We start from the raw sequence: 23,359 nt of genomic DNA, 5'->3' as shown, positions 1-23,359 counted from the left end.
CTATCTAAGTAAGAAGTTCTTGGAATATGAGTGCAAATACTCACAACTCGAAAAGACGTGCCTCGCTCTTGTGTGGGCAACGAAGAAGCTACGTCACTACATGCTTAGCTACTCCGTCAAGATATACTCCAAAATGGATCCAGTCAAATACCTCTTCGAGAAACCCGTCCTCAACGGACGCCTGGCAAGATGGACTCGATGCTCTCGAACCCGACCTTAAATATGTGCCACTTGAAAGTCATAAAAGGTCGCGCCGTCGCCGAATTCTTCGCAGAAAATCCTATCAATGACGCACAAACCATAGATACTTGGTCATTTCCCGACGAGGATATACTTCAAACAGATGTAGACTCCTGGGATCTATACTTTGATGGAGCATCAAACTTAAGAGGATTCGGAATAGGAGTGTTGCTCATTTCTCCCGAAGGTGAGCATACACCGATTGTCAAAACTCGACTTCGAGGTGACAAACAACGCCGCAGAATATGAAGCTTGTCTCATTGGACTACAAGCGGCAGTGAGCTTAGGCATTAAAAATCTCCGAGTACATGGGGATTCATCACCGATCATCAACCAAGTTACAGGATCTTGAAAATCCGGTGAAAGCCTCGCACCCTATCAGACTAGGATAGACCAAGTCGCTCAATTCTTTGATCACGTAACCTACCTACACCTACCTTGGGAGGAAAATCAATTTGCAGACGCTCTTGGGGAAATTGCATCTTTGATAAATATGCCAGATCACATGATGGAAATGCCTTTGTGTATCGAACGACGGTCAGAACCGGCTTATGTCCACCAAATCACCGATGGAGAGGAAATCGCACAAGAGCCCTGGTTCCAAGCAATCCTGAATTTTAAGCTTAATGGTACCTATCCACCGGATATGGACAAGAGGGGACAACGTGCTATATGCCTATTAGCTTCCCAATACATTCTGATGCAAGGAGAATTATACAAAAGAACACCTCTTGGTGTAGTCCTACGTTGCCTTGATCATTCACAAGCACGAAAGGTGATGGAAGAAGTCCACGACGGAGAATGCGGTCCTCACATGAGTGGGCCTATGATGGCAAAGAAAATCACACGTTTGGGATATTATTGGACCACAATGGAATCCGATTGCATCAAATACGTAAGACATTGCCACAATTGTCAAATCTTCGGGAATGTACAACATGTCCCTCCTTCATCGCTCTACACGATGACATCTCCTTGGCCATTTTCTCGCATGGGGAATTGACATAATCGGAAAGATAACCCCAAATTTAACAGAGGTCACTGTTTCATTCTAGTGGCAATTGACTATTTTACCAAATGGGTAGAAGCAAACTTCCTACACCGGTCTTACGGCTAAAAATGTGGCAAAATTCATACAAAACAACATCATCTGTCGATATGGTTGCCCGCATGAGATCATTAGCGATAATGGGTCACACTTCCAAGCTGAAACCGAGCAATTGCTAGCCAAATACAAGATTAAGCATCACCACTCTTCGCCCTATAGACCACAGACTAACGGCGCGGTAGAGGCGGCAAACAAGAATGTTGTCACGATTCTCAAGAAAATGATTGACAACTACAGAGATTGGCCAAGCAAAATACCCTTTGCCTTATGGGGATATCAGTACATCTCGGACGCCCACCGGGGCTACTCCTTTCTATTTGATCTACGGCATGGAAGCCGTACAACCAGTCGAGCTAGAAATACCATCCCCGCGTATTCTACTAGAAATTCAAATCCCTAAGGATCGGAAGAGGGATAGATATGAAGAACTCATCCTCCTGGATGAACATAGGCTACGTGCCTTACATAATGTCCAAACATATCAAGCACGTATCAAACGAGCTTTCAACAAAAGGGTTAGACCAAGAAACATCAAAGAAGGAGACTTAGTACTCAAATCGGTTAGAGCTCTTTTACCTGTTGACCCAAGGGGAAAATTCAAACCTAATTGGGCCGGACCATTTCTAGTCAAATCCATACTCCCAGGGGGTGCGGTTAGAATTACAGACCTAGATGGGAATGAGTTTTCAAACCCCACAAACCTTGACCAACTGAAACGGTACTATGCCTAGAATAGGAACAAAAATGCGCCTCGCGTAAACCCACGTGTCGCTCTTGTGGCACTAAATATACGGCCCCTGGCCAAGCTGAAATAAGCTAAATGTCACTATGCTCTTGCATTTTGACAAGTTTGTCATCCTCATATCATCAAATAAACTAAATTCGCACCTCCAGAGTAAGCAAAAGCTCATGCTTATTTTCTATGTTCATTACAAGCTCTTGCTTCGAACAATTATTCTTTTACATTTACTCGAACTACGCGCAAGGGTTTGATTTCGCTTTTTTAAGTGAATACGTAGGCAATCCTTCACGGGATTCAACCCATTATATCTAAAATGTAAATAGAAGGACATTTGCATTGCATTTGAAATTCGACAAGAATAATAAGTAGAAAATCTCAACGGTTTCATAACCATTTAACCTTTTATTTCCTTCGTTTCCTGAATAATAATAGTACGTTACATAATAAAATAGAATAGGCTAGGATTCTAAAAAATCCCTCCTTTTTATTACAACAACAATAATAATAATAATCAAATAATAAATAAAAACTCGGGCTATTCCTCCATCTTCCCCTTGCCCTTGTCATTCTTGTCATATTTCTTGTCACGACCTCGAGCTGGGCGCTCTTGCACCACTTCAGACTTAATCACCAACGGTCTTTCTCGAGGCCTGACTCTTCCATTCTTGCCAACCACCATTTCTGCGACAGGAGTAGTCTTTGATTTCTTTGAAGGATGAATGACTTGAAACCCGGCTTCTCCTTCTCCCTCCGTCAGATGCTTCTCCTTCTCTTTCTCTCCCTCGCGCACCTTGTAGTCAACAGGCTCGCGTTTCCTCAGTCTCTCGCGCTCTTCCGGAGTTGCAGCCTTTCCCCACCTCAGATAGGAATCCGACACCCACAAAGCATTGGCGGAGAAGTTCAAGAACCACATGTTTCTTTGGGCCCATTTAATAGCCCACTCCCTTCGGCTCTCGGTAGTAAGCGCCATAGCAGTCTGCGGGACGGTGTCAAGCCTCGGGATCGTCTGCTTCAACCCAACTTGCCTCATCAATCTTTCCGGGAAGATGAATACCATAAACTCCAATCCAGGAATGCGCACGGACCTAGTGGGATCCAAAGAAGACACACCAGTGACAGACTTGAGGTGCCACCACGGTACGACCCACCTGATCAACTGGCCATCATCATTCTTCAGCTTGTTCTTCCAATAATCGCAGACCCGAGTGAAGTCCACCATGTACAACCGCGTCCTCATCGCAATCGAACGGGAATGATAGGAAAGTGCATGAACTGGGGGCTCGATCAATCGGAGCCGATCCATAAGCCAAACCAACCAAAAGCAGACATTAGACATCAAAAAAAAAAAAAAAAAAAAGAGAAAGATGTCTTTTACCTGCAAAATGACGGGACTCCCCAAAAACGGCAGATCGCGGTTGGATTTCCTATTATCCAAACCCAAAATAATCTCTCCTAAGCATAAGCAAGCTGGGCTCCTGCGCAGCTCCATCTGCTCAATAAGGCCCAAAAGACGGGGATCACCTCTCAAGTCTTCATCAACGTGTCCTTGGAAGACATACACGTGCAACAAACAAAAGCCAAATGCCCTCCTCCTAGCAACATGAGAAAACATGTAGGGTCGGCCCCGTTTATGAATCGGTCCACAAAGTCCAACATCCTCACGCCTTTCGGGGTAACTAGACGATCCACCTCAAGTCCGGTCACTCCAAGCAAGTCTCTGAATTTGCTCTTATACCCTTGTGAAGTGGAAGGAATGGCAGGTAAATGTTCGGGGTCCCACCCACCAATAGCAGCAATTTCTTCAGGAAACGGGCAAATGTCACCTCCTGGGAACGCGAAAACATGATAATTCGGGTCCCAATAGTCAAGGCAAGCATCCAAGAACGGTTTTACAACCTTAATGAGTTTCAAACTCAAAAAAGACCCAAGGTTATAAGCACCCGTGTCATGCTTCTCCATATTTGAAAATTCATTGGTCCATTCCTTCAAGCGGATCTCCAAAGTATTCATAATGAAAATTTTCTTTTGAAAGATTTATTTTGAGAGTTTTATGTGAATAGACGAAGAAGAGACGGAAGATTTATGTGAATTAAAGCTCCGTCGACGCTTCTATTTATACTAATTGCTGCTTCCAAAAATCCGCCAGAACGGACCAGCTTGGGAACAAGCGCAGCACCTGCTGCGCCTCTTCAAAGGGACGCAGCTCAAGCTGCGCCTCTTCCCCAGTCTCACTTCTGTGATTTCCGCGTTGGATCTTTCCTAATTCTATAACGCACGATTTCCTATTCCTGCGGGGTTTTATTTTGGTAAATACGAGAAGTTTACCATGTTTCAAGTTTCCTAAAGTCGCGGGCACGCATTTCGAGGCGACGTCGACACCTTCGCCATTTCATCACACTTAATTCTTTTTTCTTTTTTAGGAAATAGTTTTCATTTTTTTAGGAAATAATGTTCATTCGTTTTGGGAAATAATTTTCATTTGTTTTCATTTCTAACGAATTTCGGCATTACACTTCTACACTTTCTAACTTATAGATTTCTCTTTTTCTTTTTTTTAGGGGGTAACCCTCCCTACCGTCCGGTCATTTCCGGCAAAATTTTTGCATTTTTGTGTTCTTTTGAGTCTCATTTTGCGCTAATTAAGGCCATATGTATATAAAATGTATGTTTTGCGTGATTTCTATGTAAATTTCGGCAAAGATGACTTTACTCGTAAACCGTTGTCTACCAAACCTGTTCAAGAACTAACCTGCAGATACAAGCAACACAACCCAAAGAAAAAAGGCACTCAGGCCGTCGTATATACACCAAACAGAGCAAATGTACAAAGCAACCGGGGCTTACGCCCAAACAAAGTCCAAAAGTGTTCAAAATCGATGTCCGAATGTACAAGCAAATCGGGGCTTGCACCCCAAACAAAGTCCAAAAATGTTCACAATCAGATGTCTAAATGTACAAGTCTACGAAACTACACAAAACTACTGCTGGGCGCCCTCCAACTCGGCAACTCTCGCCACCAGATCAGCGATCTCGGCATCCCGAACCTCGAGCTCCCTCAACACGCGAGTGTCTCCTCTCGGATCGGGTCAACTCTCACTCCACTCGCGGTCACCCCGAAACAAGAATAAATTGGCTCATGTCAATCAATTCAAGCAAAATTGAAGACGAAAAATCTGAAAAAAAAAAAAAAAAAAAAAAAAAAAAAAAAAAAATGGGTGTAAGGTTCATACCGACGACCTCGACCACCGACGAGTGCCTCAATGGCGTAGAGCTCGCAGCCGGTTGGCCACCCTCCATAGTGCCACGAACCGGGACGGCGCGACCTGCATTTTCAAAGGAAATTCTCAAAGAAATTGAACAAGCTCAATCAAACGTGTTCCTACACGAAAGTTATACAAGTTAGAGGCTCACCCTCCGAATCAGATGCTGCCAGTCGTCTAGGCCAGCATCCGTCACAGCTACGTCAAAGTCACGCAGCTCGGAGATCGTCGTCCTCCCGGTCGCGTCAGTGTACTCAAGGGACACAGGGTACACTGGGGGCTCGATGCCCGCCGCCTCGACCTCCTGCAAAGACAGATAGCTCTCTTTAAACCGATGATCTTTCATCGTAATTCTCAAAATCAAATCAAGAAAAAGTAAAAGATACTCACCACCACCGGCCAGTACGCCAACCTCCCGTAAAGGAACGCCGAGTAGTCCTCGCCAGGGAGAAGAAGGTCGTCGCCACCGGCACCAACCAAGTCCGCCTCCCTCTCAGCCTCAGAAGGCTCCCTAAACATCGTCCTGGGAGGATCGACGGGAACTGTCAACGCGTCCCGAGAGCACTGATGAGCCAACCGCTCGCCCAAGTACCACACAGGACCCATCGACGTCCTCAACAGCAGCCGGCTCGGGCTCCTAGGTCGAAGGACCTCAGCGACAAAAGGAGGCGCTTTAGCGTACTCCGCCCAAGGTCTGGGCACCCACTATGACAAGATAAGGCAGAGATCATTCCTATGATCAATTAAAAAGCAAATTATAAGAAGTATAAGTGAATACGAATGGGATACTCACGCTGCTCAGCTGAAGGGCGTTCACGTCCCGCCGGTAGACGTTGTGAGAAGAACGCTTGCTCTTCGTCCGGCACATCACCCAATCCCTCACCACAGGATAGGCCCTCTCCAGCGGCTCCGTCCTCTTGGGCGCGAGACTCGGGAAGTAGGAGTACACCCACGCCTGTAAAGCAAAATAATCAATGACGATCTTTCGTGATTTGATAAAGAAAGGAATTTACTTTGGTCTAAAGGAAGGTTCATACCTCCAAAGAGAGTCCGTGTCCGACAAAGACTGGAGAAGTCCCCTTCTCCATCAACTCCGGACGAACCATGGCCCTCATGAAGCGGATGAGGACCGCAAAACCAGCAATGACCCGGCCCCAACGTCCTAGGGAACTCGGTCGAAAGGAAGGGAAGAAGCTTCGTCGACAGCCTCTTCGCCCTTGTCTCCGAGGTAAATCGAAGACAAAACCACCAAAGCCACGAGACGAGCCCTCTCGCTCACCAGCGGGAGGAGGAGTCGTCTCCTTCCCATTGATCGTCACCCGCCGGGGTCTTCCCGCAAAGTAGTCTCGAACGTAAGAACTGGTACCAAACCCGATCGAACAGCCTTCGGCGACAAGTTCCGCCCGATCAATCTCTCGCCTCGGCCGAGTCCGCCCTCATGGCGCTCCGCCACACCATCTCCTCGGTCCCACACGGCACTGTAAATCATGCCGTAATCCTCTAAAGTGACTCCCACCTCACCAAAAGGCATGTGAAACGTGGAAGTCGTATCCCAGAATCGGTCCAAGAAAGCGCGGACCAGGCTAAGGTTGGCCCACCACTTCCTCTTCACGATATCCCTCCAGACCTGAACCAGAGGACCGAACGCTCCGCGCTCGATCATGGCCCTCTCCTCCGCCGACAGCCGCTCGTAGTGCTCCATCGCCGTCGTGTACCCCGAGAACGACCTGATGTTCCCGGCCTCCTATTATGATTTAAAACAAAGCTATCTTTAGTTTTGACTGAAATTTGAAAGAAATTTAGACAAAAAGAATGAAAGAGGATGAGTAGTGAGTAGTGAATTCCTATTTACCAAGCTCTTCACCGTCCTGTAGGACAGGTGACCCTCTGCAGCCCACACGAGGTGCCTACTCTCCTGTGTCTCACCCCCACGCAGAGCTCCCCTCACCGACGACCTCCTCGCCGACGTTGACCCGTCTCGGGCCTCCTCCTCCTCGACGCCTCCTCCTCGTGAAACTCGGCAGACCATCACCGCAATGCGGTGAAGGCCTGCTCTAAAGCCTCCTCAACGGTAGCGGCGTCTATCTCCATGGGAGCTCTCCCAGAAGTAGAAGCCTCATCACCTGCAACGTTAAAGCAAATTCAGGCCGCGTCACATGACGACAAGCCTTTGTTAAGGAGTTTTCGAGCCTTCAAAGCCCTGAAAACGCCCTTTCCTTGCCATCCTTGGCCATATTCCCATCAACCCGATCACTCATGTGATAAATTGGGTCAAGTCAAGTCTAATTCAAAGCCTAGTTCCGGGTTCAAGTCGAAAATTCGGCAGCATTCCGCTATAACGGCGATTATGCCCTAGAAAGGTGTCCTGAAAAAGTTGTCGCAAACCAAAATTCCGAGATGGTATAAAGTTTACCCATCATTCGAGGATCCCAAATATCAAATTTCATCGCAAATGGGCAATCCTAAGGCTATTTTCGAAGCAATTTACGGTTTAGCTGTAAAACCGTCTCGAAATTTCACTCAAAGGCTCAAAACTTGATGAAAATTCGAAACAAATACATGGTTATGTTCCTAACATCACCTACTATCCATTTCTAACATCAATTTGACAAGGCAAATCCATTTGGGGGAAAAGCCCCAAATTTTCGATCAAAAGGGTCGAAAACCCTAAATCTCGCGGCTCAAAATTCAACAAATGTAAATGATTAATGCAAGATTAAGGCACATACCTCGATTAGTCATGTTTAAAGCAAGCTTTTGAATCAAGCCTTGGCGGAAATGGTGAAGATTTGAGAGAGAAACGAGTAATTTATGTTTCGAATGCAAATGAAAGAATCCCTCTGATTTTCGCGTTTTTACGCAGGAAAGCCAAATTGGGGAAAACCTCTTCCAAAGAGACGCAGCTCTTGCTGCGCCTCTTCCTTTTGTTCCCTCCATACGGATTTTCAAAAATTCGTTATAAGTTCGTTATTTGTAGGCCCATCTTTGGTGCGCCTCTTCCCCGATGCTATTTTACTCTTTTGGGTCCGTTCGACGATTTTCTTTCATTCCGGCTCGCATTTCCAAGCCAGCAGCAGACTGTTTATTCCTTCCAAGACTCATTTTGCTTGTCGCAACGAGCATTTACTTATTTACAAAAATTCGACGCACATTCATTATGTCTCAAGCGAGAGTAAGCGGATATACTTTCCCTCTCATGACAAGAAGAATAATCCCAACTACGTCTCTAGCGAGAGTAAGCGGACGCACTGTCTCTCTCAAGACGCGAGGATTAACATTTACCCAAGCAGATCTTTCCCTCCAGCAGTTCCCAGCCGTGTCCTGCTACTTGCAATATTTTCCCAAAGTTTATCCAAACAATTTCCTCTCAGCAGTTCCCAGCCGTGTCCTGCTACTCTCAATATTTCGTGTTTCCCCGCGGAGTCCGACGAGGGTGTCGTTCTCCAGAAGTTCCCAAACCCAAAGCCTTCTTTCTTAGGTTCGTAAACCCGAAATTAGGACTTTTAACTATAGGATCCCACTCCTTCTAGGTTCATAAGCCTTCAGATTCCCCAAACCGATAGAGTTCCTATACCCAACCTCCGGTTTACCCCTTAAGTTGAACTTACTTTAGGCCTCACTCCTGTCAATGCTTTCCTTTAGGGTCCCATACCCTAGCACAATCCTTATATATCCTTTAGGTCTTACCCTTAGCTCCCATGCTCAACCTTAGCTCATACGCAACTCCGGAAGCATCTCGAGGAAGAAGTCTCGGTATGGTCTCTTCTTATGGTCAAGGCGAGCCTCCTTACGTAGTCTAATGGACTTTAAACGACCCTCCCCGATAGTTGACAGACTCTAAAATGTTCCCGACGACAGTCCTTGGTTCGACCCTTGAACCGCCTCGCGCCGCCATAGTCGTCAAAGTTGTAATCTTCGATTGACTGATGGCTATACTTTGACTTTCGCCTTGTCCAAGCCTCGCCAAAGTGGGGGCTCAGAGATACCTCATTTCGCACCTCCCGCAAACCACCCGGTGATGATTGGGCCGCATGTTTGATACGCGAACGATTTGTGACAATTCGTAAGATTATCGTCAAGTGATTGCTCAAATATTAATGTCGACCTCTTAGTTGTCATCTACGTCCCGATACGGTCGTTTTGGCAAGAATTAGAGTACATTCGAGTCCGGCCTAAAACCGTCTCCATTTTCTCGATAACCGTTAAATCCCGAGTCGAATGTTCGGAATGTTCCGGATATTTCTATTCCATATTTCACAAATTTTATCTTTTGGCAAATAATATCCCGTAATATTCATATAAGATATTAAGGAAATCGAATTATTTCCGTTCTACCATAACTCAAACGCGGAAATCTTTCTTCAGCAGGAGGAAACCTCCTGGGAATAGACGCAGTAGGTGTTGCGCCTCTTCCAAGAGACGCAGTGGCTGCTGCGCCCCTTACCAGGCCCTTTTCTGCATGTTCCTCGTATCTTTTTCATATCTTTCCGAGATTCACTTCCAAAGAGTCTCCGAAACCCTAATTCCTCCACGTGATTAGTATAAATAGGAGCCTTCGCTCCTCATATTTCTCACGCGAGTGTCCGCCCTTCTCTTCTCCCTTTGCATTCTATACTTTGTTCTTACTTATTGGCGCCTACGTGCTTGAACTTTCGACCACGTAAGCTCGGATCTTTCCGGGTACCAGCCTCTCCGTTGCATGACCGACCAATTTGACCAACTACACTCAATCAATTTAATTAATCAATCGTTTTCCTCTTACGAGGGCACTCTCTTTGCATTCGCGTCGAGCATCACTAATCGATATCTTAGTTCTTCTCGTATCGTCAACATGTAAGTCTGAGGGTGTATAATCCTTATTTATTTATTGTATTTTACTTTTCGTATCATCAATTGTAAGATTTACGTCGAAAATACCATTAAAACCGATTTCTAAAACCATTTATTAAAACCTGTTTTTGCGGATTTCCAGTAGATAACCATCGAGAAAGGACGCAGCAACTGCTGCGCCTCTTCGAAGGAGCGCAGTTCCTGCTGCGCCTCTTCGTGAGGCTGCCGCAGTTCCTGCTTCCTTTCTTCTTCGTTCGTCCTCTGTTGTTCGTCAAGTTCTTTTACTTGTTTCGTTTGTTTGTTAATTCTTCATCATGATAACATATTAATTTCACATGTATATTAATTATCATCATTCACATGTTTAATTCATCAAATCCGACTTAAATCCCAATTAATCCAATATTTGCGGGTTTTCGTCATTAAATTCAATTCCGGGTTGTAGAGATTCAATTTGTTCATATTGGGTTTCTGGAATTCGTCTTTGATATAGTCTAATCTGTGTTTTTGTCATGTTCATCGCATATTCGTCATTAATCCATCTTATCTAACGTAGTTAATTGATTTAATTGGTAGGACTCATTAATATTTTTTCACTTCTGTCATTATTCCATCATGTAATTAATTCGTTTGCATCCGTCTCATTCATGTTTTACTGTTTTTATGACCCATTCATATGTTAAATAACATGTTAATCACTTTCATCCGAGTAAATAACTTAATTGATCATTACAATCACCAATTGACATTAACGGCTTGCAATTACGGCTTCACAGCCAGAACTGAGCCAAGGAACAGACGCAGCGTCACGCGCCTATTCAAAGGACGCAGCATTTCTATTGCGCTTTCTGGCCGAGTTCGTCCCCGAACTCCGTTTCGCTCGACCTAGTTTAATTAGTTTACGTATTAATTAACTATTATCCGTAATATCACCTTCTGTTTTGTTCGTTGATTTATTCTTTTATCTCTTTTTCTCAAATTATCCGTTTTAAAGGTATTTTCGACATAAATCGTCTATCCAATGTAATTATTGTAATTTCCATTATTGTAATTTTATTATTATTGTATTTTGTATCATTTGTATGTTTTCACATGTAATTGAACTTAAATCCTACTTCGACCCAATTGTATGCTAATTACGTGTCAACCGACTTAGTATTAATTCTCACATGTTAGGATTAATCTATGGATGTTGCATTGCATGCATATAGCCGACGATATATCGAGTACGAATAACTTCCCTAATCATTAGTAGAGGCCGCTATCGAGGCGGGCGGGATTAGGTGTTCGATCAAAAGAGCTTCCTAATACGTACCCTCACCCCTTACTCCAGATCTCCGTGAGCACCCGTGTTCATTGGCATCCACGAGAGTCATTCTAGACATAGAATGCTAAGGGTAACGATTGCTTAGTGTTCATGTCTCTACTTTGTGTCTTGACATGACACGAGGTACTCGAACGGTTCCAATTTCCCATAAAAATTGGTGGCGACTCCATACAAAATGCAAACGCTTGTTTCGTTCTCACCAAGCGCCCCCGTGGGCGGCCCGCTGTCCACACCATGGAATGTCAATCGGCAAACAGTTACAAAACTTCTTCAACACACTCCTTGACAGAATGCCAATCGACGTATCTTCTTCAACACGATCCTTGGTATCTACTTGCCAAACGGCCCGCTGTTCAATCGAGCTTGGCAGCACCGGCTGGGGGCAATCAAAAGCACACGGCACTCACAACCTCGGTCTCGGCCAGCGCCATTTTTTTTTGTACATTTGATGCCCTTTACACATCCATGTGGAGGGGGGATACGGTACGGCCTAAGCAGAACCAAGCCGAGGAAGAAGAAGCCGGGGCAGATATTTTTACTTGCGCAGAATACGCTCAACACTCATCGAAGGTCCATACCACGGCATAGACTACGCTGGGGGCAAATTGATGGGGCATATTCTCGCACCCGCCGACCGAGTCAACATATTGAGCAAGGTCAAAGATATCCACAAAGAAGTCAACACCTTGGACAACTTAACCGACGCAATGCCCGGTCGGCTGTCACTGGGTCTCGGCTAGGCAACTAGCCGGTAGGATACACATCCGCGTACTCACATCCAAGATCCCTCGGCATGGAGTCAACAGGGCCCGCCGGCCTGCCATGGGTCCCTCGGCCGAGGGTAGAACAGTCTTTCCACCTGCTAGCCACTTGGCCACTTGGCCACTACGTGACAAAAGGTGAAAGTTTATAAATACTCCTCAACCCTCATTGAGGAACGGATCCGAAAATAAGCTAATAATCCACAATTAATCTGGTACAAACTCCCTTATCTCTCTACAATATACTTTACCAAGTAACACACAACTTAATCCCTTTAAGTTCACTGACTTGAGCGTCGGAGTGAGTTCGCTCGGTACCAAGCCGAGCCCTCAGTTTGTTCATTGTTTCAGGAGACGCCGAAAGGAAGAGTCAAGCAAAGTCATCATTCTACAAGCTTACGTGGTAACAAATCCTGCTCCGGAATTACACCCGGAACAGTTATTAGTACCGAATTTGTCATGATCATATGTTTACCCTTGCATGTGTGACCCGAACCCCTTAGACTCTCCTTTTAATTATATAATTTACATCATAATTTCTATTAATCATCAAACAAACAAACCAAATCAAAAGCGAAATCGACCTTGATAAAAATCTACCCATAGCAATTCACGACGTAATTCCCGTTTCCTTGTGGTTCGACCCCTATTACTACATTAACTTGTGTTTAGGGAATTTATCTTTGCATAGGTACGCGATAAGCCTATCAAATTTTGGCGTCGTTGCCAGGGAAGCGGTTTTATTGCATTTTGAATTGTCGATTTTTATCTTGTTTTCCTTTGTTTTGGGGAACACTTGTTCCTTGAGACCGTTACTTATCATTTTCCTAGAAATTGTTGTCTTATGCCAGGTCCTCTCGTAGTAGAGAATTTCTTTCACCGGATTCCGATCCCGAGAAAACCTTTAGGAGAAGACGACGTTTTTGGAAGGAAGTGAAAGAGGCCTCTTCTCCCATACAAGTTGAAAGTGCTGGAAAGTCTTACTTAGACGATCTAGAAACCCTTGAAGAGGAGGAGGTTTCAAGTTCATCATCTCCACCACCACCACCATCTACTACCAAAAAGATGGTGAAACTTTCCGATCATTCAAAGCCCACCGCGGCCATGCTTCCGGCCGGTATCACAACCACTCAAATTACCGCGCCGGAATTCGAGATCAAACCAGCTTTCATTAGCCTTGTGGAGAGGAAGAAACTTGGGGGAAGTCCTTTGGAGGATCCCAATTTGCATGTGCAAAACTTTTGTGACTATTGCTCCATGATCCGGCAAACGGGCGTCACTCAAGCCCAAATAAGGGAAATACTTTTCCCTTTTTCTTTGAAGGACAAGGCCAAGCTTTGGATCAATATCATTGACCGCACCACCATGGGAATCACCAATTGGGATACTTTGGCTCTAGCCTTCTATCAAAAGTTTTTTCCACCAGAGAAAACTCAAACTTTGAGGAGTCAAATCACCGGATTCTGTCAACAAGCTCTTGAGAGCTTATATGAGGCTTGGGAGAGGTACAAAGAGCTTCAAAGGCAATGCCCACATCATGGGCTAGATGATTGGTTTCTAGCAATAACATTCTACAATGGATGTTGTGCCGAGTCCCGAAGGATTCTTGATTCCGTCAACAATGGGCGGTTTGATCAAATTGACACCGACCTTGCTCATGCCACGATTGAATCTATGGCTATCCATGATGCACAATATGTCAATTCCCGAGTTGTGCCTTCAAAAGGTAAAGAAGAGTCCTCCAACAACTCCGTTTTGCTAGCTCAAATTGCCTTGCTCCAACAAAAATTGGCGGAAAGAGATGCTAAAGATTCCCTTCAACAACTCAATGTCATGTCTTCAACAAGCCAAATCGTTGTGTGTGAAGGTTGCGGAGGTGCAGGTCATTATGCTGCTCATTGCCGAGCCCCCATTGAAGAGGTAAATGCTTTTCAAGCTCTAAGACAAAGTTCATATCCACCGGGTACATTTTCCAACACTTATAACCCGAATTCAAAATTTCATCCGAACTTGTCTTACACTAGCAATAATGTACTTAACCCTCAACCCTCACGACAACAAAATGCCTATGTTCCTCAACAACAAAAGTATATCCCTCCACCGGGTTATCAAAATCAACAAAGGCCCCCATAAAACAATTACCAACAAAATCCACCACAAAATGCACAACAAAACAATCAAGGAGTTGGTAAGCTCGAGGGCATGATAATCCAAATGAAAAGGGAATTATTGGATCAAATTCATAAAAATGATCAAGCTCATAGTGCCGCGGTCAAGATGTTGGAACAACAAGTGGCTCAATTAGCCACTTCTAACTCTCAAAGGAAGAACGGTCAACTACCTCCCCAAGGTGAGCAACCACACGAGACCGTCAATTCTATCTCCTTGAGAAGTGGTACAAACTATGATGGGCCATCCATGACTTTGGATGATGAGGTAGTTGTTAAAAAGGCCAAGCTTGGGGGAAATCATAAAAAGAAGGTTAGTGAAGAGCCTCTTGTTAGGGACCGTGTACCATTTCCCCATCGGTTGTTGATGCTAAAGAGGAAGAGCAAGCTTGATGCCAAGAATGTTGAGCCCCCATTGCCCAAAGATAATGACAAGGTGATTGTTGAAGAAGTCTCTCCCAATGCTAAGGAGAGTGATGCCGTTTCAAAGATGGTGAGTGTTCCCAATAAGGAAAAGAAAGTGAAAGATGTGGAGGATGCTCCTCCAAAGGAAGTTGTTGAAGTACCATTTCCCCATCGTCTAGAAAAGCATAAGGAGGAAGGTAAGTTCGGTAATTTTTTAGAAGTTTGTAAGAATTTACAAGTCACCGTCCCATTTTTAGAATTACTTACCCAAGTCCCCTCCTACGCAAAGTTTATGAAGGAAATCCTCTCAAAGAAGCGATCCTTCAATGAGGTTGAGACCATTGCTTTCACCGAAGAGTGTAGTGCACTCTTACAAAATAAGTCTCCCCCGAAACTTAAGGACCCTGGTAGCTATTCTATTCCTTGCATTATAGGCACATATACCATTGATAAGGCCCTTTGCGACCTAGGTGCTAGTGTGAGTGTCATGCCTTATTCCCTTTGTGAAAAACTTAACATGGGTGCTTTAAAATGCACAAGTATCACATTGCAAATGGCGGACCATTCTTTAAAGCGACCTTTAGGTGTCTTAGAAGATGTACCCGTCAAAGTTGGCAAGTTTTTCATACCCGTTGACTTCCTCATACTTGATATGGCCGAGGACTCACAAACCCCAATTATATTGGGTAGGCCATTTTTACGCACCACGGGTGCGCTAATTGATGTGAAAAATGGGAGGTTGACGTTGGAAGTGGGTGATGACCGGGTCTCCTTTAGCAAAAACAACACCATTAGAAGCCCGATGTTACAAGAGTCTTGTTATTTATTTAGCACTGTGGACTCTTCTTATGCCTCTACTACGCTTGAATCTTTACTAATGGATCCGTTGGAGGATGATATGGGTGTTGTTTGCTTTGTAGGTGACGATGCTAAGGGCACTATTGCTAAGAGTGCCAAAAAGAAGAAAGGGAAATTTTATTTGAAAATTTTCAAATGTTGCGGAATGCTAAAGGAGCTATGACATGGAGCTTGGTTGGTGGCAAGCTCAAGAACAAAACTCGAATCAATTAGCTTCTTACGTCATGCGGGACGTTAAACCAGCGCTTCTTGGGAGGCAACCCAAGCTTTTTATTGCTTTTATTTGTTCTTGTTTTTAATTTTCTGCATTTTATTATTTTTCGTAGTTTAGAAATAAAATACTCGACTTGACGATTTTTCTTTTTGTGATTTTTAGGTGAAAATGAAGGAAGAAGAATTGGAAGAGAATCTGGCACGCAGTCCCATACAAGATCCCCATTCGGGGACGTGGTTTTCGAGAAACGAGAAGGAATTAAAATCGAATGCGGAAAAGAGTCAAAACCCGAAGAGGAGGTCAACCCCGATCGGGGTTGCCAGCCCCGATCGGGGTCGTGGTTCTGTGAGTTCCTGGCCTTTGCTTTATACGGGTAAAAAAAATAAAAGAGATAGATTTCTTTCTATCATTCAAGCATACCCGACAGTACTCATTTCCTCCTTTCTCTCTCGTTTCTTCACATTTCTTCACTAAAGATCACAAGGAAACATCTCCATCCCCCGAGTTCATGCTAGCTTGGGGGAGGCTAGCAAGTCGAGTATGTTTTTCATTGCTTTGCATATTAGTTTAGATCTTGCAACCCATTAAACATAACCTCTAGTCCTTCTTGTTTTGTGTTTTGAGCCATTTTTATGGTTTGATTGGGTGATTTGGATAGTTGGCACATTGAGGACAATGTGATGTTTAGCTTGGGGGGAGATATTGCATTTGCATATAGCGTAGTTTGCATGTAGTGTAAAAAATTTGAAAATTTTTGAGAGAAATTTTTGCTTTGTGATTGCTTGTAGCCTACTTTCCTCTTTGCTTATCCTAATAATGGCTTGTTGCTAATGATTCATTCTTTCATGTTGGGATATTAGCTACATGGGGATGTCTTGACATAGTAGGTAGGAGATGGAGAATGAACCGAATAGGCTTGATCTTGACTTGTGGCAAGCTACAAAATGGTAAAGTAGAGCCTCTTTTTGACCGATGCATCCATATCCGGTCTCTCTTAGGTGAGTGTAGGTGTCTCCTTATAATGTGTGTTTCATCAAAACGCACAAGTATGGTTCTCTTGTCATCTCTTGGTAAGCATGCATTCACTTGTTATAGCATTTTAGAGCCATTCACATGAATATAATTGCCTTCTTGACTCCTTCACAAACAATTTTTCCCTAGCTACATTATAACTTGCCTACCTTGTTGAGCTAGTAGCTTAGTTGGATAGTGTTTGGGTGCTCATTGGGATATTGTTTATTGTTGGAAATCATGTGAGCTTGGTCTTAATGCTCAAGAAAGAAGAAAGGAAATGAAAGAAATGAAAAAATTGAAAAAATTGAAAAAAAATGAGAATGAAGAAAATGAAAATGAAAAAATGAAGAAAGAAAAAGGAAAGAAAAAAGCATGAAAAAAGAAGTATGCATTGAATTGAAAATGGAGAAGAAGAAAAGATGTAAGAAATTCTCAAGCATTATTCATATTATTTTGGAGAATTTTCTTATGATTTGAATTGAAAATTGGGTTAAAATTGGGATTGAGCATCCTTGCATTTTGGTAGTTGCTAGCTTGACTTAGCTCCACATTATCATAACTCTTTTTGTTCCCCTTTCTTACCCATGTTTATTTGCCTTCTTCCTACCCATTTGGCTTCTTTATCATGCTTACATTTGATTGTCTTTGCTTGCTAATTTTGACTTGTTTACCATATTAGATTGCGGGCACATTATTATAAGTCAAGGATAGTTGAGTGTTCATTCACAAAATTGTCCTTTTACATATAAAAGAGTTTGAGTGTCCCGTGAGAGTCCATAAGTCAAAAGATCATGCAAGAGCTTAAAGGTTCATTCAAAGTTTTCTATGCTACGCCGTCGTGTAAATCTCATCCATGTTTTGCTTTATTCCTTGCCCATGTTGATTCGGGTTTTTAAATCATTATGCTTAGCATGTTTGGGATATTGCAATTGATGCACTACTACAAATCCAGGCAACTACAACGCCCCTTTAACAACGAATATTCACGAAAATCACAATAGACGTTGTAGAATGTATGGCGCGAATTTTACTAAAATCAATTACAACGGGTATGGTTATAAAAACCGTTGTTATTAGTTTTAACAACGGGTCACACATGCACAACCGTTGTTAATAATTTGGCGCAAAATTGGCGCAAAGTTAGTGAAAAGTAATCACAACGGTTACTTTTGTAACCCGTTGTTAAAACTTATTTAACAACGGGTGTTTTTTACAACCGTTGTTAAAACATATTTCACAACGGTTGTTGTTTAATAACCGTTGTCAATACCTTCCATACTATAAACCACACAAACAGAAGTCTTCTGCAGCCACAAAACACAACCCTTAATACACAAACACAAACACAGCAGACAAACAAACACAAAACACATACACACTCTCTTTCTCTCTTTCTCTATTTCTCTCTTTCTCATCGTCGCTTTATCTTCTCGCCGTCACTGTGATTTCATCGTCTATTACGTTCTGTATTTATCAGGTAAATCTCGCCGTCACTGTTAGTTTCATCGTCATTATTTTCTTTTTCTATTTATTTCTTTTGCATGTATGTGTTTTTATCGACCATTATGTTATTTGTTTAAGTATTGTTCGCATAATTAGTTACTAAAACAATGAAGAAGCAAGATGAAGAAGTAAGATAAACATAATTAATATATATATATATATATATATATTTATAAATACATAAATTAAAAAAAAAATTACATATGTAAAAATGCAATTCTTATATTTTCATGGAGGATCTTATTGTGCTCTATCGTATCCGTCCTCTCCTCCTTGGCTATTTGGAGGTTCCGTTCAGCAGTTGCTATATCGTCATATAGCCGCAATCGCTTTGCTCCGTCAAGCCATTTTCTTTGGCGTGCTTCAGTGCGGATCGAGCTTCCGCAAGGTAGCTCCTGAAACTTTCCTCAATATGGAGGAACCGGCGGATGAAGTTGTTGTTGTTCTCGATCATGGTAAGAGTCTTTAGGATGAAATCATTCATTTTGTTAGAGTTTTTTGAGTTTGATTTGAAAGATTAAGTAGAGTTTGTTTTAACAGTTAGAGTTTGGAGATGAATATATGAGATAATGGAAATGTTAGTTGAGATATGCAATGTATTTATACTAAGCAATGTGTGGGTTGAGTTAATTGCTTTTTAATTAATATATATGTTAGGAAGTTGTGCCATAATAATCATCATCATATCTCTCAATAATGCTGCTTCAAATCCTATTACTAACCCTTCTCATTCCATATTATCCGTTCATATGTACAGTGATGTCAGTAATAATGCATGCATCGGAATTCTAACAGGCCGTAATTATGCATGCATCTAGTAATATTTAATTTAATTTTTTTTATTTTTTAAGAACAAACAACAACGGTTATTACGAAACAACCCGTTGTCTTTAGTTATAACAACGGTTTTGTATATTACAACCCGTTGTTATAACTTTCCCCCCAAAATTGAGTCACACTTTCCACAACGGGTTTTTATACATAAAACCGTTGTTAATAGTTTTAACAACGGTTTCGTTAAGTAAACCAACCGTTGTTAAAACCTTCTACAACGGACGCTTTAACAACGTCCGCTTTTTTATATAACAACGGTTTTTTACCGTTGTTATAGCCTGTATCTGTAGTAGTGATGGGATTTGGTTTCTTGCTTGGGGACAAGTAAGGGTTTAGCTTGGGGGAGTTTGATATGTTCATTTTATATATACTTCTAACCCTCATTTTAGCTCGGTTTCTATTGTTTATCGTACTTTAATTAGTATATTGTGAGCTAATCTTGTGTTCTAGGTGTATTGTTTGCATTTGTTACCTTTTGTAGGAATCTAAGCATTTAGAGGCTTTTTCCTATCACATTAGCATACACCAAGTTCACTAAGCTAAGTGGAAACAAGATGGACTAAGCATGACAATGAAAGGTATTTCCAAGCCCAAGCAAGTGTGTGTGAGAAATGTAAAATGATCCTACAAAGAGCCCAATAAGAAGTCCAAAAATCATGTGGAAAATATCAAAGCTTAGGATGCTCATTTGGATGCTCTTAAAAGGATTTATGAAGCATTAACCGGATGCATTAAGGATCATTTATCGCAAACATTGGATTCCTTCAAGCATTAAACAAGAATTTAAGCCAAAATACCCGGATAACCACGACCCCGATCGGGGCCACCCAACCCCGATCCGGGCCGCATGCACCTTGATTGTTTACGTTTCTTCTTCCTCTCCTATAAATAGGAGAGGCATTCCAAGACTTAGGCATCCAATTTCTTACGTCTCATTTTATTATACAATAGCCTTAAGCATTATAATCTCTCTCATTTGTTTTCTCATTTTAGTTTACAAATTGTTAAGTCTTCCTTTAGTTTAATCTTTCAACATTTTGTACTCAAGTTATTTTTCAAGCATTTTGTTATTCAAGCATTTGGTTATTATACATTTCTTCCATACAAGTTCATCTCTTTAAGGTATTCCTACTTATAGTCTACATTTCTATTTAGTTTATATTTAGTTTATATTTAAGCACTCCATTTAGATTACTTTAGTTTAATTTCTTTTACATGTTAAAACATTTAGTTCATATAAATCACTCAACCATGTTTGTCATTTCTCTTTATATAGTTTACAATTTGCACCTTAATATGAGTAGCTAAATTTCCTAGTCTAAGGGCTAGGAGAGCCATGCATATATCAAATATACAACATAATAAAATAGGTCAATAATAATATTTTTCATATCGCTTCTATCACATGCTTGTGCCATAACGTTTAATCTTTGTTTAAGGCCTTATTCAAATGATTAAGTTTGTTCATTCGTTCTATAAGTCGAGAGGCACGGAATTGAATTAGACTAAGCATGTATAGTAGGACGACCTAGTCACGGACGAGAGTTTCTCTAGGACCCGGTCTATAGTTGATGCTAATGCCGCAAGGTGGGTATCTTTAAACCTAAGCAATTGACAATGTTATTAGTACCGAATTTATCATGATCATATGTTTACCCTTGCATGTGTGACCCGAACCCCTTAGACTCTCCTTTTAATTATATAATTTACATCATAATTTCTATTAATCATCAAACAAACAAACCAAATCAAAAGCGAAATCGACCTTGATAAGAATCTACCCATAGCAATTCACGACGTAATTCCCGTTTCTTTGTGGTTCGACCCCTATTACTACATTAACTTGTGTTTAGGGAATTTATCTTTGCATAGGTACGCGATAAGCCTATCAATACTCTAGTAGAGGAATCCTACTTATTGTTCCAAGTATAGAATGACCCAATATCAGAACTATCAGACAGCTCATAATTATCCACACTACACTTAAAATCATAAATCTCCTCCTCGATCACTAGATAAACCACCTAACCTCTATGAGGGACTGAGAACAGTATTAAAATCTCCACATAAAACCCAAGGTTCACCAATATCAACCTTAAAAGCACATAATCTGTCCCACGGAATCTATCTTCACACTCATTGAAGGCATACACCATTGTTATGAAAAAGCTTTCACTAGTACTCAAATCCATAGCCTTCATATTAATAAACTGGGCATTATACCCAAGAAACTGAATTTGAAACTTTGAGGGGTCCCAAATCACCCATATTCTTCCCCCTTATGCCACCTAGTATTTGTTGAGATACACCAATTAGCACAAATATTGTTTCTCGCAAAGGTTAGAGAAAAGAGTTTGACCTTTGTCTCAAGGAGACCAAATGATCCAACAGGATATTGGTGGAGAAACCATTTGATTGTAGTCTGCTTAGCTGGACTATTTAATCCTCTAATGTTCCAAAATCCAATGTTATGCATTACCCCCAGATGGAGGTAATGCACTACCTTTTGTCCCAATTCCAAACTTTGGAGTAACATTATTAAGAGCATCATGGAAAGTATATTGCCCAAATTTGCTAACACTGCTCCCAGCATCAATCAATTCCTGCCTACTCAATCCGGCAATGGGTCTTACAAGAGTATCCACCATAGTATATTTCCCATTCCTATTCCAAGAGACCAGTAAATTGTGTTGTTTCTCCACGTGTAACATTCACTTTAATAATAGAAGGATTCTCATCAACACTGGCTATGGTCTTAGGAACAACATCTACATTGACAGGTTGCTTCTCTGGAATAGTTTTAGGTCTCCACTGCATTTTCCCCACGCTAGGTTTAGTTTTTGGTTTAGGCTTCCTACATGTAGCAGTTTCATGGCCAATCCCTCCACAGTGCTTACGAAGAATTGGTTTCCACTCAAACTCTATCTTAATAGTAATCACATGTCCTTCCTCATCCAAAAACTTCACAAATTCGGGTATTTTCAAACCAAAAGGCATAACCGCCATAACCCTAGCAAACCCTAGTCTCGTTTTGGCAACAGTTGCAGTATCACATCTTACATATTTGCCAACTAGACCTGCAATTCTAGGTATACAGTTACCCCAAAATTTCAAAGGCAGATTATGCAGTTTAACCCAAACTGGGACTTCTTTAACATCAGATTTCACTAACTCAACATCCTCACTCCATGGTCTAACTATTAGAGGTTTATTGTCAAACAAATAATGACCCTGTTGGAGGTCAATATTCTTCGTTCGCGCAGATTTAAACCTTACCACAAATATTCCATTAGGCATAAAAGAGACTTTATCCACATCATGGTTCATCTATATCCTTCTTATAAAACCATCTAGAACCTCTAAGGGAGAATTTGCACCCAGAACAAAATAGTATATAGAGCTTTTCCAACAATTAATTTCATCCTTTACATCCGCCTCTGTAAACTGAATTAAATTACTAGGTTCCTCAATAATAGGTTCTAAAATGGTCTTACCTCGCCCAACCGTGGTCCACCCACCATGATTCTCATGGTGCTAAAGATTCCAAGTCATATGGTGCAACACCAACAAGCTCATTCACCGCCTTAGTCTTCGAAGTATCCTCTCCTCCCGGTCTCCCAAGCACCACCGTCGAAGATTGAGGAGGAGCAGCTACAACAACCGATTTCAAGCCAGATGAAGACGCTTTATTGCTATTTTTAGAAGCTGTCGATAAAGAAGATAAAGGAGAAAATTTATTTTGAGAAGATTTTATTACAATCATTTTTTCAGTAACGGCGCAGAAATCAAAACTATACTTTTTTTTTAATTTTCTTAGGTTTTTCGCTTTCTCTCTCTAGCTCTCATCTCTCTCATTTCGAATCATTTTTATGATGAGCATTTTTTATTTTAATTTTATATATCAAACGCTAATATGAAGTCATCTATAATTATCTATTTATAATATTATTTCCGTGCTAACTCCAGACTTCTTAAAAATCAATTCTATGTTTTTCCTCAAGGAAAACATCAGTTAAGGTAGGAGGAGTACTTCTCATATGGTGTACCAAAGTTTGGGCTAATTTAACAGAATGTCCTACTTTCTATCGATTTCAA

At 41.9% G+C, this 23,359-nt stretch overlaps 1 protein-coding gene and 1 non-coding gene across 2 annotated transcripts in view; both read right to left on the bottom strand.

Moving 5' to 3' along the window:
• Nucleotides 1–23,133, bottom strand: part of LOC141657451 (uncharacterized) — a 43,240-nt gene extending 20,107 nt beyond the window's left edge. Inside the window, exon 1 of the mRNA XM_074464700.1 lies at nucleotides 21,160–23,133. Coding sequence (XP_074320801.1) covers nucleotides 21,929–22,591 — 663 coding nt within the window. The 5' untranslated portion in view covers nucleotides 22,592–23,133 and the 3' untranslated portion in view covers nucleotides 21,160–21,928. The remainder of the gene's footprint in view (nucleotides 1–21,159) is intronic.
• LOC141658096 (small nucleolar RNA R71) lies at nucleotides 13,706–13,812 on the bottom strand. The gene has a single exon (XR_012549003.1). It is a non-coding gene; the product is annotated as a small nucleolar RNA R71 (small nucleolar RNA).
• Nucleotides 23,134–23,359: the final 226 nt, after the last annotated feature.

This window comes from Silene latifolia, chromosome 5 (genome assembly GCF_048544455.1).
Source record: "Silene latifolia isolate original U9 population chromosome 5, ASM4854445v1, whole genome shotgun sequence".
Taxonomy (NCBI): Eukaryota; Viridiplantae; Streptophyta; class Magnoliopsida; order Caryophyllales; family Caryophyllaceae; genus Silene; species Silene latifolia.
Note: the sequence above shows the minus strand (reverse complement) of the source record. Positions and strands in the feature narration are given on the sequence as shown.